Source organism: Protopterus annectens, chromosome 1.part0, assembly GCF_019279795.1.
Source record: "Protopterus annectens isolate FY-2018-M chromosome 1.part0, PAN1.0, whole genome shotgun sequence".
NCBI classification, from domain to species: domain Eukaryota; kingdom Metazoa; phylum Chordata; order Ceratodontiformes; family Protopteridae; genus Protopterus; species Protopterus annectens.
In genome coordinates, this window is record NC_056725.1 from 1,956,751,315 (window position 1) to 1,956,767,637 (window position 16,323).

At 41.6% G+C, this 16,323-nt stretch overlaps 1 protein-coding gene across 1 annotated transcript in view; it reads right to left on the minus strand.

Annotated features, from left to right (window-relative positions):
- The window catches only part of RNASEH1 (ribonuclease H1), a gene marked incomplete in the record, with an annotated part of 1,200,073 nt that extends 1,191,883 nt beyond the window's left edge, over positions 1–8,190 (minus strand). The window contains 1 exon segment of the mRNA XM_044070435.1: positions 7,984–8,190. Within this exon segment, the coding sequence (XP_043926370.1) occupies positions 7,984–8,126 (143 nt within the window).
- Between the last annotated feature and the right edge of the window lie 8,133 nt (positions 8,191–16,323).

The following is a 16,323-nucleotide window of genomic DNA, read 5'->3' on the forward strand; positions in this document are numbered from 1 at the left end:
TTCCAAAACATTTAGACAAGCTACTACAAAGATAAGAACTAAATGTTGAGGTGTTTTGATTACAGTAAAACTAAACAAACTGTAAGGCTGGTCACAGGACAATGCACTTAAGCTTCTCCAACTTAAATTTACCACAAGCAAAAATCAAACACTTCCTTGCATGCTACAGGTCCCACTCTGACCCAGGAAACCCATAACATGTATTTAAGCTTACAGGAAACACTCATTATCCAACCCAATAACATATTCATGGGCAGCTTCGATTACCCCACTAATAACTGGGAATCATATAGGGCACCAAAATGTGCAGGCAGAGAGATTTCTGGATTTTGAAAAACTCCCCTCAGGAAATACCATGAAGTATAACTCCCCCTACCACCACTGGAACAAGTCCTCAATGTTCTCTTAAGGCCAAAATGTAGTCTAAATAACATGAATCATCATCATCATCAGGCCCTCTAGAATTGCTATTTAACTGTACCGTTCAAACAGACTTTGTGCCACTCAAATGGACAACAGCAACAGTCATTACTGTACAAAGGTGAGCAATCCACACAACCTACAAAACAAGCCCATAAGTCTAACATGGAAATGACTGAAAATGGCATAGGAAACCTCAAAACGGACCCAACCCAATATGGCTAAGTCAAGGGCAAGTCATGCCTACTAGGTTGAGCAGGCATGACCTGTCTAATATTGTTTTGACAACGGCAGCTCAAGCCTATTGAGAAGATCACCAAAGCAATGATCAAGCAAAATGGTTCACACTGCCTACCCTGACTTGACCAAGGCATCAGACACTGACAAACCCAAGAGGTTGGGTATAAACCCTTTTGTCACCCAGTGTACAGCCAGCTCACTCACACACGAGCCAAGAAGTTATAACTGAGGATTGCACCTCTATACAAGGCCAATCCCAGAGTCTCTCAGGATCAGTCCTGGGACCTCTTTTTTGGCATTTACTTTTCTGAAATAAAAGGCCAATGTCAAGCGCCTATAGTGGACTAAATTTGCAGAGAACTACAAATTAGAAGCAGTCTGATGCCATCATTCTTCAGGACTGGTCGACAGACAAAATCTTGTGTCAGAGCCATAACTAAAACTAAAATGCCAGGAAATGCATAATAGTATCCCTTTGGAAGCTAAACACCCCCCCGCCCACCCCAGAGTTGACCCGGTAGTCAGGGACATGGGGCCATAAACAATTATCCAGCCTTTGACCACAGTGTTGTGCAATTTATAAACAGTATGGGATCTAGGTCCAAGGAGGACACTGTTGCACTGTATTCAGCATTCAGACCTACCACCAAATACAATGCACCCTTTGGTATGCCAATAACCAGGCGTACCCAACAACTGTAATGTCCACAGAGGTTCCTTACCAATACAAGAATAAGTTACATGTCCTATGAGAGGTCCACGCCTGGCATACAAGGCATTATCAGGCCCCACCTCTATGGTCCTCCTGCATATCCCCAAAACAAAAAAGCACCAGAATTATCCATTCTAAAAAGACTTAAACCTTTCTTGCGATATAAACATGACCTGCTAAAGAGAGTTATGCACCCAAGAGACTACCCCTTCTCAGGAACAGGCTTCCCCGTCCATGTGAAAACAGAGCTCCTCCCTAACCCAATTTAAGTGCAACATGGACAACTGGACAGGAAATTACCTGGCTTAGGACACGTCTCTAGCTAATAGCTGAGAGACAGTTTGAAAATGGTGCATCTCCCAGACCCTTGTTTATACTTACCAAGAAGACCAGAGCTCAGAGATTTAGGATTCCCGCCTAGGCTTGCAAAGGCCATTGTGGTTGTTAGTCTAATACACATACATGAACCCAAGTTCTCTATACAACAGTTTCCTCTCTGAGCTGTTAAGAGGGGGAAACAATCAAGTTACTGGGACACAGATCAATATCCTGGCTGCAAAAGTGTAGGACAATCAGTTAACCTACTCAGTCCTGACCACCTTCTGACAAAAGTTCCAAGTTAAAAATAGTTTTTTGTGACAACAACCCAATGCATTGGCCCCAGTCCTTCACACAACACTGACAGAAAAGTGTCTTTACATCAGTGTTGTACCTTTAAGTATTCCAGTCAGAGGGCACGTGCATATAAATACTGCGAACTTGCAAGCAATAGTGACATTTTGAGTGAGCACCCAAACTGAAACCCTGCGTGTGTAGCAATCAGTTTAAGTTTAATGTTCCAATCATCCATCTTGATGCGTGTGTGTGTAATAAACTACTTGAACACCCCAGCCTCACTGCCTTATCTGAATACACAAAAGACGAGCGACATAATGTCATAAGCAGGATCTGGAGTCAAAACCATGAGGCAGTCAGTAATAGAGGAATACACAGGGGTGGATAATCTGAACCTCAAACAACTCACAAACAGGTCAGAAATGAATATCCCGGTACTAAAACTCACTTTTTACCCAACGAATATAAAACAAAGCATTCAATACTATTTTCTAATTAAACAAAATGTTTAACTGTTAACATCGAAATTGCGAAACGTTTGAAACAATATACGAATCGCATAAAATGTATAAAAGAAAAACACTATACTATTGCGCATTTGAATATTATTACAAGTACCTAGTGCGTGTGCAAAAAAGGGAAAACATTTGTGTACTACTTTTTGTATTAACTAAAGCTATTCAAAAGTATCTGAACTGTGCAAAGTGTTGGCAAGTGTATGCAGTATTACAGTAGTTCTTTAGCTGAGTACTGCCATTTCAAAGAAATTGCACATTTGAATACTCCTCCTACTAGGTGTGTGTGCATGTTCGTACCCAAGTTTGCACTGTGCTGCAAATTAAATTTGTTGGCATGGAAGAATGAGTTTGCAGACCCAATCCACTTGTGTTTAACAATACTGCAGAAAACTGGAGACTGAGGCATTATACAATATTTGCCTATAGGCTGCTTTTTCTGACAAAAATGCAAATACAAAAGCATTTATTCCGCTTAATTTAGCTGGGTCAGAATCCACTGAAAGACAGCGTTCATTTGCTTATGAACCTGCTGTGTTACCACAGTATGGGGATCTTCCCTGTCCCTTGCTACCAGCTGAAACGCAGGACATCCCCCACCCCCCTCAAGTGCTTAAAACAAATTTAAAGAAATGTGCAGCACCCAAACGAATTATAATACAAATGCACTTATTTTTACACAAGAGATCAAAAGCTAAGTGAAACTTTTGCAGCATACATACCTACTTGAGAAATAACGCCAAAGCGTGCAGATTTGCGAGATGAGTTGTTAAGACAGGTTTGTGTGTGGTGTTAATGATGCAGAGAGAAAGATTTTGCTTTGATACCATGATTTAACTTTAAACAAGAGCACCGAGATTTGTCAGATATACGACCCGACAGAGCAGCACACAATTTTGCTTACAAATGAGAACAGCATGCTTACAGTGCCTTCCAGTGCGAATGCTGATAGTGTGCATAAAAAAAAGTAAATCGAAAGAGCTCATTGTTACTTCCAACTCTAACACCAGCTATAGAACAAAGTTAGCTGCAGTACCTAAATTGTCAACTGTCGTAACTGTGGTGGAAGCCACTTAGCTTTTGGTCAGCAGTACCACACGTAAAATCTGTAATCATTTCAAAAAGATCACATTCTTTCATTAAATTAGAGCACATTCTTTTATTAAATTACAGCACACAAAGAGGCAACTTGATCAATTAGAATGCTACTTTTATGTTGGTGTGTCAGTGCTTGTTGAAACAGTCAATGCAGTAGATTTGTGGGCAAAAGGTTAAGTATTCTGTACTGTTCAGATCAATGGGGGACCTGTAGAGCTCAAAAGTAGACACTGGTTCAAAGTGCAATGTTATGTCAGCAGAAACGTTTGCTACAGTAAAAGCTGAAGAACAACTTGATTTGGAAAAATGTGGGAAGCTTGTTGCTTATGGTGGTGAAGATTTCAGACTGAAGGTTCAGTGGTGCTTTCATGTTATTCTTCTGGGAATGGCTATGACTTGCAGTTTTATGTAGTCAAGGGACATGTAGTCATAAGGCCTCGGAGAGGATTTGAAAATGGGACCACTTTCATTTAATAAAGCTGTTCGCTGTGTAAGCTTGAATGACAGCTCAAATTTCACGCAAGCTATTTTTTCTCATTACGCTGATATTTTTGAAGACAAAACTAGGCAAACTCCCAGTTGTATACTCCATGAAATTAGAACACAAGGCAAGCCCAGTCATCAGACCTACACGGAAAGTTCCAGTAGCTATGCAGAACAGTCAAAGATGAGCTAGACAGAATGTGCACATGCAGCTAGATGTAATTTGTCCAGTAAAAGAACCAACTGTAGTTCATTAGAAAAGCTCAGATGATATTAGAATATCTATTGGTCCAAGAGATTTGAACAAAGCACTAAACAACCTCATTAACCAATGCCAACAAAGAAATTGCTGCCATCATGCCAAATGCCACTGTTTGTCTTGGATAGAAAAAGTTTATTTTGGCAAATTTTGCTCGATAGCAAATCTTCATTGCTAACCACATTTCAGTACACATTTTGAAAGTATGTACTTTTGAGAATGCCATTTGGAATAAATTCTGCCAGTGAAGTTTTTCTGCACACAATGTAACAAGTTTCTTTTATGGTTATCCATGTACGATTATAGTAGTGGATTATTTTAGGAGAAAATGGTAAAGTCGAACATTATAGAAGCATCAGAAAATGTTCTGAATTGTGCTTGTATAGTGAATCTTAAATTGGAATCCTCAAATGTAAATTCTGGCTAAAAAGTTACTTGTGGGTCATTTGTTCACCAGTTCAGGCTTACGACCAGATCCTTACAAACAAAACTGCAATTCTTGAGATGCCAGCGCCAGACAGTGTCCAAGCCTTACAACATCATCTTGGCATAGTCAACTATTTAGGAAAGTTCTTTCCAGATTTGAGTCAACTTTCAGCACCACTAAGCCAGCAGACACACAAAGATGCAACATGGTCCCAGTTAAACCATCACCAAAGAGCATTTGATAACTTGAAACAGAAAACTGTCAGTCCACCCACTTCAAAATGCCATGATGTTCACAAACCACTCTTTCCTGTGATGCTTCAAAGTTTGGTCTTGGTGAAGTCATTCTTAAAGAGGTAGACCAGTAACCTATGCACATAGAACTCTAACCCAAACCGAGACAAGAGAGAGGGAGGGAGGGAGGGGGAGACAAGAGAGAGGGAGGGAGGGAGGGGGAGACAAGAGAGAGGGAGGGAGGGAGGGAGGGAGGGGGAGACAGTATGAGAGAGGGAGGGGGGAGACAGATCACCAACTTTGGTCACTATTCTGAAAAAGCCAATGCACACAGCTCTTGCTAGAGTGCAATGCATGAAGCTCAAATTGCAAAAGTAAATTTCAATCTTGATTATACAAAAGTAAATTTCAATCTTGATTATACAAAAGGCAGACGTTTTTCTCTCGTCGATACTTTATCCTGATTGCCCAAAACTCTGAACATCGTGAAAATGAGCAACCTGATTTTCAAGTCATGGAAGTGAAAAATTTATGTCTTAAGCTTAGAACTCACACGGCTTCAGATCCAGATCTCCGGGGAAACTCAACCACTTTTATCAGTCAAGGATGGCTTTCAAAGCAATATCGTTTACCAACAGATGTGTAGCAGTATTTTCCCTACAGAAAACAAGATTCTGTGGACAATGGTCATCATGAAAGATTTGTGATTGTACCAAAAGCCTTGTTAACAAGTGTATATTAAAATCTTGCATCATGGCCACCTAGGAACCAATTCTACCAAAAGTAGAATGAGAGGACTAGTATTTTGGCCTTGTATGTCAAAAAATAGAAAGGAAATCTCATCTTGTTCGGTCTATAATTGTGCTAAACCACACCAGCAAAAAGAACTACTTCAATTAAGTCAGATTCCAAATACCTTGATCGACAGTAGCTACAGATATCTTCAAGCGGAATGGTCAGCATTACTTGGTGTTAATAAGACTCATTCAAATTGGTTTGAGACTGACCTACTTCCTAACCTGACATCCAGTACTGTCATTATTTACTCAGTTTCAATTACATTACAAGGTCAGGTTGTGCACAACTGCCTAATCCTAGAGACAGGACAACCGGGGCATGATTGTTACTTTTTATTATTGTCTGTATTATTTGCATACCTATTCAATTGTCAATACAAGCCAGATTAGTAAAAGAAGGAGAATGCAGATCAGTGTGTTGTACCTTTAAGAAGCATTCCAGGAAGTGGGCACTTGCATTTAAATACTGAGAACTTGAAAGTTTGAGTGAGCAGCCAAAGTGAAAACATGCCTATATGTAGTAGGGTTACCACCTATCCCACTTTGCGAGGGATAGTCCCTCTTTGGGCAGATGGGTCCTGGGGAAAAAAAAAAAAAAAACAAACAAAATGGGTGGCCTAATGGTTAGGGCGTTTGCCTTACAAACACAAGGTGTAGGATTGGAGTCTCACAAGGGATAATTGGCTAGGCTCAAAATGGCTCGCAAGGGCAGTTAGCTTAGTACTAACCTATGAACATGTCCTAAGATTTTAGGACAAAGTTATTTCCTATATTTTATGTAGTAGTTGCATAAAAACAGTTATGCTGTATCCGAAACACCTAAATGTTATAAGAAACAGATATTACAAAAATATTTTTATTTAGGCAAAAAAGTGAAGTTATTTCCTTTGTACTGGCCATGGATATGTTTTCACCCTGCAAAATCTGACGTTTGTACCAAAGACATCCCACTTTGGGCATTCGAAAAGATAGCAACCCTAATATGTAGGGGTCAGTTTTTAAGTTTAATTCTCCCGTCATCCATCCCGATGTGTGTGTAATAAACTACTTAAAGAAACACTCAAGCCTCATACTCTTATTTGACTACGCAAGAGGAGCAACAGTGCCCCACCCCCCACCCCAACTTGGATGTCTGACAGACAAAAAAAAGTGTCAAGCTTAAGACCGTCTGTAAACAACCCAACAAGAAAAATAAGTTTGGTAGTAACATTTGTGTTGATGGCAGCAGCAAAAAAAAAATCAAGTTTGAGACAATAGCCTTACATTTGGACCAAATCTGAAAGACGCATCCCACTGGAAACAACGAACAAGTGTCAAATTTGCTTACAAACAATTACGTAAATATTTGCTAAAGTCTCTAACCGTTTTATCACGGAGAACTATTTTCCCAAAAACCGATGAAGTGGAAGATATTCATTCTCCAGTGGAGTGTTAATCTGCCCGAACTTGGCGAAACGCTAGCAGTCAATAACTAGAAGCCCATAGGGTACAACTTATTTCAACGGCAAAGCGGTTCTTCTTGGCGCTCTAGCCGACGGATTTTATACTGCTTTCTTCGTACTGTACAATGGCTACGGCACATAGAAAATATCCTACAGCTTTGGAAGATTCCTGCTCCTCTCCTTGGCAGGGTGTCCTACATAACTACTGCAACACTTACCCAAATATATGCAAAATCTCACAACAAAGTTCTAAGATTATAAGAAAACAGTAAAACCAGGAAAAGCAAAACTTTGATGATCAAAGTCACGATGCTATTCCTAAATTATGGTAATTGATAAAGCGAAGAGATCGAAAGGTGGGATAAGTATAGTTTTAAATCACTAAACAGAGCAGTAGTACCGAGAAAGATACGTCTCCGCCAGTTGGTTTAAAAAAAAATCCACCGTCTGTATTGTTTGTCACACCCACCATAATCTTGCTCCATCACCTTAACGGTTTGACTTATTATGGCAGGTATAGTATTTGTAATTCAACATTTCACACAGCCCGAAATCAAAGTGGTACAAAACAATAATGACAAGTCACACTCCGAGTATCCACTGTACTTGCAAATGCTAAGTTTAAAGCCTGCCCTTCAAGTTCATCTGTGAATCTGTCACCTATAGCACGTGCACTCTAAAGCTATAGAGAAACAATCGTCAACACTACCAATAATGGTATAATAAAGTGATTCACACTTACCAGCTGGGGTATACACCACGCATCCGACCTCGTCGCACAGCATAATAAAACACTCCTTTCCCCATTGTATTCAAACCGTTAACCACACCTGACAACCTTAGTCGAACACCTACAACCCTTAAAAAATAAAACAACTTCAACATAACTGAATCACTACATCACTTCAAGAATAAGCACTGCGTCCCCAGGTGCGCGTAACTATTGGTCAATGAAAAATTGACCTAGCCAGTCGATTAGAGCGAAAGGTGGGACTTCCGTAAGGAGTCAACTGACGTCGTGCGATAGTGGGTTGGAAATTTAATGGGGAAGTAACTGTTACTGTATGTAGTTCTTCCTACAGGCTTAGGTTAATCAGGTATAAGTTTATGTGACATGGTTTGAAATTCTGTTTTTGGTTCTCTGGACAAATCGTGCTAAGATACAGTGGTTCCCACGTTTTTCCTTGACACGGGTGTATGCCATTCTGATGACAATGACATTTGCGTAGCAGAAAGTTTGAGAGATGATACAAAGGTAATTTTATTGGCGTTAGGTTAACTTTGCCCCTTTTATCATTTACATTATGCAATCATCTCAAAAAGCATCATAGCTTACAGTTAAAACCCCACAGTATAATTTCAAAAGGCGTATATCCAGGCTGCCAACGCTACAATATGGTTTCTTTCTGGAGGGGGTGTGGGGTGGGGTCTGTAAATTTTGAATAAATCTGCGCTGGGTATAGGTTCATACTAGGCTATCTGCCCTAGGGCATTTATAAGCCTAGCCAGAATGTGTTTGGCTTTCGCCATCCATTTTAAATTTATTTTGCTATGCCCTTTTTCGAGGTTAGTATACTGTGCCTCTGTCTAACAGTGACAGAAGTAATACCTGGGGTAAACCTACGATCTCCCATCCACTCATCAAGATTCCTCTTGAAGAGAGTCGATGAGGGACTCTGCCTAACCTGGACTGGGATTTTATTCCAGAGTGAAGGGAGCCTCTGGGTTATGAATCTGTCCCTCCAGCATGTCCTATTTATTTCAGTGCTGAGGTTCAAGTCTCTCGAGCGCGTAGCTCGATGGGATTTGGATTTTCTGAGGTGCAGCATGTCCATTAATTCCGGGTTGGACATGGCTTTATACGCCAGGCACAGATCACCTCTGAACAGGTGGTATGCCACTGAGTAGAGCTGGAGTTTCTTTAACCGGGCAGCATATGGCATCTGTTTGAGCCCTTTGATCCTCTTGGTGAGGTACTTTTGAGGTCTTTCCAGTTGCTGCAGGTGTCTGGTAAGGTACATCCCAAAAGGGGCATTGTACTCAATTATGGGCCTGATGAGGGATGAGTAAAGAGGCACGATGACCTCCGCTGATCTAGATGTGAATCCCTTCATGATTAGGTGGGCAATATAAAATGTTTTTCTAACCACTTTGGCCACGTGGTTGTCAAATGAGAGATTGCTATCAACTTGGGTCCCCAGGTCCCTAATTACTTCTTCTGTACTTAATGGATTACCACCTATGTGGTAATTTGTGGGCACTTTGTTTTTGCCAAAGGGGATGACTATACACTTTTTGGCATTTAGCTTGAGGCCATGGCTCTGGCACCAGTTGTCTGTTTCTATGAGGCCCTTTTGGAGGATGCTTGTGTCGGCTGGAGAGTCAATTATGGCGCCCAGTTTGCAGTCATTTGTGAACTTGGTCAGCCACAGTCCTTCCGTGTTGGCCTGTACCTCCGAGAAATATATACCGAACAAGAGATGTCCCAGGACTGAGCCTTGTGGGACACCACTTGTAACTGGTTTGGAGTCTGACATGGCTCCAGCAATTCTAACCATGTGGGTTCTGTCCTTGAGCCAGTTTGCAATCCATCTAGTGACATAGGGGTTTATATTTAAGCTGGTGAGCTTATCTATAATGCCCGAGTGGGGTATTGTATCGAAGGCTTTTGCGAGGTCCAGGTAGGCTGTGTGGACCACCTTCCCTCGACAATGGCCTTGGTGACTGTTTCAAAGAAATCAACCAGGTTTAAGAGGCAGGATCTGCCCTTAACAAAGCAGAACTGGGTAGGATCCAGTGTCTGTAGGTCCCCAATATCTTTATTTATGAGGTCCATGATGATCCTTTCCATAGCTTTGCAGACCAAGCTAGTCAGGCTTATGGGGCAATAGTTTCCAGGATCCATTGAGGCACCACCTTTATGGAGAGGGACCACTGTTGCTGTACGCCACTCTTTGGGCACATATCCTGTAGCAAGGCTGTGATTGAACAGTAGTTTTATGTTTGGGTTTAGCTCTTCTTGGAGTTCATGTAGAACGCAGCCCGGGACACCGTCTGGTCCCATTGATGCTGTGTTTTTTGCTTTGGAGAGGGCGGCTCTTACCTGAGCATCTGAGATGTCAGGGGGGCAGCACTCTGCTGGGATAGATATTTGCCCTTTTGGTGGGGGAGGGAGTTTGCGCTGAACCTGTCAGCTAGGATGTTGGCAATGTCTGTGGGTTTGGTGTATTTTTTGTCATTTTGGACTAATTCTGAGCATGTCTGGGAATTACCACCCAGGTTCCTAACATAACTAAAGAAAGCCTTGTGATTATCCTTAGTGTCCTGTGCAATTTTTCTCTCGAAGCTGGCCTTAGACAATTTTATGAGTGCCTATAGTTTTTTGCTAATACTGATCAGTGATGCCTTCCCTTTTTGGGATTTTGCTCTATAATTTAGTAGCTTCCTCCTTCTATTGTATAGTTTGTTTATGGCTGGGGTCCACCAGACAGGACGTCTGCCTTTGGAGGATTGGGTCTTGGTTTTATTTGGGATCGCATGATCCATGCATTCCTGAAGGTGTTCATAGAATGCGTTTATAAAGGATTCTGCGGTCTGGGCTGTATTTTCCACAGGCCCGGGGGCTTTGAAGGATTCCACCTCGGTTTTGAGGAGTGTGAAATTTGCTTTAGAGAAGTTTTTCACTGTGGTTTTCTGGGCAGGGGGTGGGGTCGGGATGTGAATATCCAGTGAGATTAGTTTATGGTCTGATCTTACCAGTGAGGGTTACACTTCTGGTCTGGAGCATAGAGTCCTCATGTTGGTGATGATCAGGTCCAGTATGTTTTCCCCTCTTGTGGGAGTGGTAACAAGTTGCTCCATAGCATTTGAGTTTATAAATTCTAGGAACCTTTGGGCTAGGGTGTTGGAGCTAGAGTAAAGCTCCCAGTCTATGTTTGGGTAGTTGAAGTTGCCCAATATAATGGTGTTTGGAGAGACCTTCATATTTTCCAGTGTTCTCAGGAAGGCCGAGTGGGGTTCCTGGGTTTGGGAGGGTGGTCTGTAGCAGGCTATAAACTGGAAGGCAGTTTTACCCACTGTTAGTTGCACATGGATAGTCTCTGATGCTTTGTGCTTTGCCACCAACCTGGAGGTGTGGGTGTCTTTGATGAATATCGATACTCCCCCTCCTTTTGTGGTTCGGTCCAAGTTTTGGGGCCGAAAAGCATGGTATGAGGTATAACCTGGTAGTGCTGGGGTGCTCTCGGGAGCCCTGAACCAGGTTTCTGTTACTGCACAGATATCGATGTTCTCCATGCTAAGGAGAGTTTCAGGTGTGTGCATCTTGAGGTTTAGACTTCTGGCGTTGAGTAGCATTACTCTTAGTTTCTTATCCCTTGTGATACCTATGGAGGTGGGTTTGTCTTTTGAGCCTTGCCTAAAAAAGGCACTATGGGGGTGGCAAGAGCCTTTGCCAATATCCGAAAGCCCAGGGGTGACAGGTGCAAGCCGTCCCTAGCGAAGCAGCGTGGCTTGTCGAGCATATCATCCCAAGCTGACAGGCATTGAATCCCCATTGAATGACACCAGTACTTAAGCCAGTTGTTGAAATTGATCATCTTGTCTTCATATTGTGGCATCATTCTTGGTGAGGGTAAGATGCTACTCAAGGTCAGGGTCATACTGGCCTGGGCTACATGCTCAGAGAGCTCCTCTGTGTCTCTTTTCATGTAGTCCAGGGAGGTACGTATCAGGTCATTCACACCAGCATGGACAATGACTGAGTCATATTTGTACTTGCCTTGGAGTGACCTGAGTGCTTGTGTTATGTGGCGGATCCTATCGCCCGACAGGCTGATCACCGTGACCCTCTCCTTGTTCAGCCTGGTGAGCGGGACGTCAGTGTGCCTGACGATAGAGTCACCTATTACAAGTGTATCAGGTGTGTTGTTTAATCTTAAGGGCTGTGACTGTTCGGCACACTGGCTTTGTGAGATATGTGTTGCACGTGTTTTGTTTTGGGGTAGCGGTTGCTTGGGGGTCTGCTTTGGAGGTCTCTGCTGCTTAGGCAGATCTTTATTTAGAGCCTCCGAGTATGTTTTTGTGTGATTATGTGTTTGGTTTGCTGTCATGGTATGTCTGTGTGAGACTGGAATTGTAGTGAGTGTGGTTTCCTTCTCCTCCTGACTGGTTATGTCAGTAGTGAGTTGAGAGAGCTTAGCCTCCAGTTTGGCTATATGGTTGCATCTCTCACATGTGTTGGAATTTGTTGGGAGGAGGAGAGGGTTGTCTGTGTACATGAGACAGTTGTAACATTGCCTCAAGATTCCCAGATTCACCAGCTGGACCAGAGAGGAGATTGACAACTGACCTTTGGACATGCTAGAATAATATTGGGAATTCCTTTATAATTGAAAACAAGGGCCAGTAGGGAGTGAGGGTGTAGTGCTTTTAATTTTTAGTGCTGACTTATATAATTGCTTTAGTGAGCAAGTGCCAGGTAACTTAAGTGCAATGTGTTACAGGTAACTTAAATGCAAAAACGACAAACAGTAACTTTCTTTCAAGTGAAACAAGGAAATAAGTACAGTAAGCAATGCAGATATCACTAGTGATCCACAGAAGCTGAGAAGCCGTATTAGGTGGAATTAGCGTTCCAGGGAAATAACAAGCAAACAAACAACAAGCATATAAACAAAGCTAGATTCAGCAGGCCTGGATCTAGTCTATGCTACAGCAAACAAGGTGTACCAATTTCAGTAAGGTACAGTTCAAATATTCAGGCACTATAAACCTTTAACCATAAATTCCCAGCTCAGAAGGGCAGAGTCCAGCCTCTCCTCCCACAAGAGTGCAGACCACGAACCCTCTTAATGTAAAATAACTGGCCTGAAAGCCCAAGTGCTTAAACCAGAATTAATACACTTTTAGAATAACAGACACTGAGCCCTCAATCAGCAGTTCCCAACCTAGAAGGATGTAAGCTACCTGTTCTGCCACTATAGTGCAGACCACAAACCCTCTCAGTGCAAAACAACTGGTCCGAAGCCCAAGTGTTTAATCCAAAAGGCTTAGAATGAGTTACACCAAGCAGTAATAAATACAATTGAGTACTTTTAAGATGATGCAAAAGTAAAATAAAGTAGGTGGAAACACAAGTACAGTAAAAGCAGATTAAATTTTTTTTTTTCTGAACAAGTGCTGAGATCAAAGAAACAGATTTGAGTGCTGAAACTAGAAAACTGGCTAGTTATAAGAAAAAAAACTAAGCTAGAAGGCTTCCCTCCAACACAGAAGGGCTTGGGGGCTCAGAAGCCTACAAATAGTCTATACCACTTAACAGGAAAGGCAGGAAACAAGCTTAAATTTTTTTTTCTGTTTCCCAGATGCTCTCTTTGTACACAGTAGGAGTGCCTGAAATCAGAATATGATCTCACTGCACTCAGTTGAGTGAGCAAATGAGATGGGCCAAATGAGCTGCATTTCTCCCCCCATGCTAAAAGCTTTATTTTATCATGCTAAGAGATTATCTTCATGTGTACGGGTATATTCACGCAGTCCTTTACCTCTCAACCGTCCAGATTTTCCCTCATATTTTTGGACTGTTTCTCATAAAATTTGCGATTTCCTGACATCACTGAGGATTGAAGTCACTAAATAATACATAATGACAGAGTTTCAGACTTTATATCCTTTATAAAAATATATCATAATGCAAAACTTGTTATTTTAACAACTTTCTAAGTTTCTATGAGTAATATTTAAAATGGGTTTCTGTTTTTGGTCCTTTCACCCCTATTATTTCTTGCTTTGACCAGATTTCTTGAGCTGAAAGGTTGAGAGGTATGGTGTCCTTTAATCCTTCGAAATAAAGTATTCTCTCTATACACACCTTCAGTTGTAAGATGCATAGCCCTTTATTCATTTTATCCCCAAACTTCGTTAGAATGCTGTACAACAACATTTTCCAGGTGTAAGCTATGTTAGGTAGTCAGGTCCCTCCCCACTCTTTATTTGTTTACCGAGGTAGGGCACTGAACTCGGTGGACCTTTTAAACATAGCCAGAGAATGTATATTCATATACTAAAATGCATTTAAATAAGTACTCTGCTGATGTACAAAACAAAATAAATAACAGAAGGCAGTGATTCATATTAGGAGTTGAACATACTAGGGTACCAAGTAATGTTTCCTAATATGACAAAGTAATTGAAATCAGGAAGAGTAAGTACAAAAGTAATAATCTGACATGGATTCAAACAAGCTTAAGAAAACAATGTACAAGTAAGCAATCTTGTATGCAGTCAAGGGTGGATGAATATTGTCCATCGTGGGGGCCGGGGGCTTGTCACAGAACAAAATGCATGCTGTCACAATCCCTTGGTGAATGGGTGGCATTGCATACGTGTCCCAGATACGGATTTATGGCCCACCAATCTACCATCTGGTGATATCCCTCATTAGCAAGTGCATTCACAGGGGCAGGGAATTAAGGATCCCCTATGATGATGTTACTATTTCATCCCTACACCTAAGGGCTGCTGATCAGCCATTCCAATGTCCTCATAGTCAGAATACCAATAAGGACATAACAAACCCTACTGGCTGCCTGAATGGTGGTCCCTCCAGCCATCTCTCACCTATATGATATTGCGAACTTCCACCACAGAAGAATGAATAGGCTTTTGCCCAAGTTTGAGGACGTTTTTAGGTAGTTAGTTACTGGACAAACACAGTACAGGAGACCATTGATGAGTCTATCCCAGTTTTCAAGATGACCCAAAGCACTGTCTGATTAAGTAACTTACCCAAGGTCATACATTAGGCAAAGGAAAACGGGGAATCAAACCTTGTATAACAAGAAGCAGATCTTTAATAGCTCATAGTCTTAATCCTTTGCAGTAATTGCCATACAGCAGGCTTCATGGTCAGCAGGCATGGGAGCAAAAAGAATATAAGCATATGGAGATTTTTAGGAAAACTTAGAATGTGTGTGTGTTTGTGAGATAAGTAAACTGAAAGTGGAAATAATAGATATCTATATTTATAGGAACATGATAAAATGAAGTACTTAGGAGTATGGATTAAAAAGGATTCTGGTGTGGCAGCTAAGGATATGTAGGGGAAATACTAGACAAAAGATAATACAAAAACTGAGAAACTGGAAGCTCTGTTTTATGTTTATGGATAGCAAGGTACAAGCAGTTAAAATGTTTTTAGTCCCTTTAGTTTTATACACAGGTCAGGCATTTTTTTTTTTATCAACCAGAAGAGAAGTTATGGATAGCAAGTAAGCTGAAAACTTTTGTCTGGGAGGGAAAGATGTCAACAGTCAAATGGGATAGATTCTTTCAAAAGAACAAGGCAGTCTGGGATTACCCAATTTGGAGGGGTATTTCAGAGCTACACAGTTATGGATTCTATACATAGCACAAACAGAAACCTATAATTCAAATTGGAAAGGGATGATGATGAAACGGGGGAACCTCAAGAAACAAGGAGAGACTGGGACTTTGGATGCAGATCCTTAAGGAGAATAACAGTAATCATCTTCTTTTTCTTTCGGCTGTTCACATTAGGGGTCGCCACAGTGGATTATCTGTTTCCAATTCTTCCTGTCCTTTGCATCTTGCTCTGTCACACCAACCACCTGCATGTCCTCTCTCACCACATCCATAAACCTTATCTTAGGCCTTCCTCTTTTCCTCTTACCTGGCAGCTCCATACTTAGTATCCTTTTCCCAATATACCCAGCATCCTTACTCACCACATGTCCAAACCAACGCAATCTCGCCTCTCTGGCTTTGTCTCCAAACTGTCCAACCTGAGCTGACCCTCTGATATACTTTTTCCTAATCCTGTCCATCCTCATCACACCCAGTGAAAATCTTAACATCTTTAACTCTGCCACGTCCAGCTCTGGCACCTGCCTTTTTGTCAGTGCCACCATCTCCAACTCATACAACATAGCTGGTTTCACTACCCTCTTGTAGACTTTCCCTTTCACTCTTACTGGTACTCGTCTGTCACAAATCACAGCTGACACTCTTCTCCACCCACTCCATCCTGCCTGTACTCTCTTCCACACTCACCATTACTCTG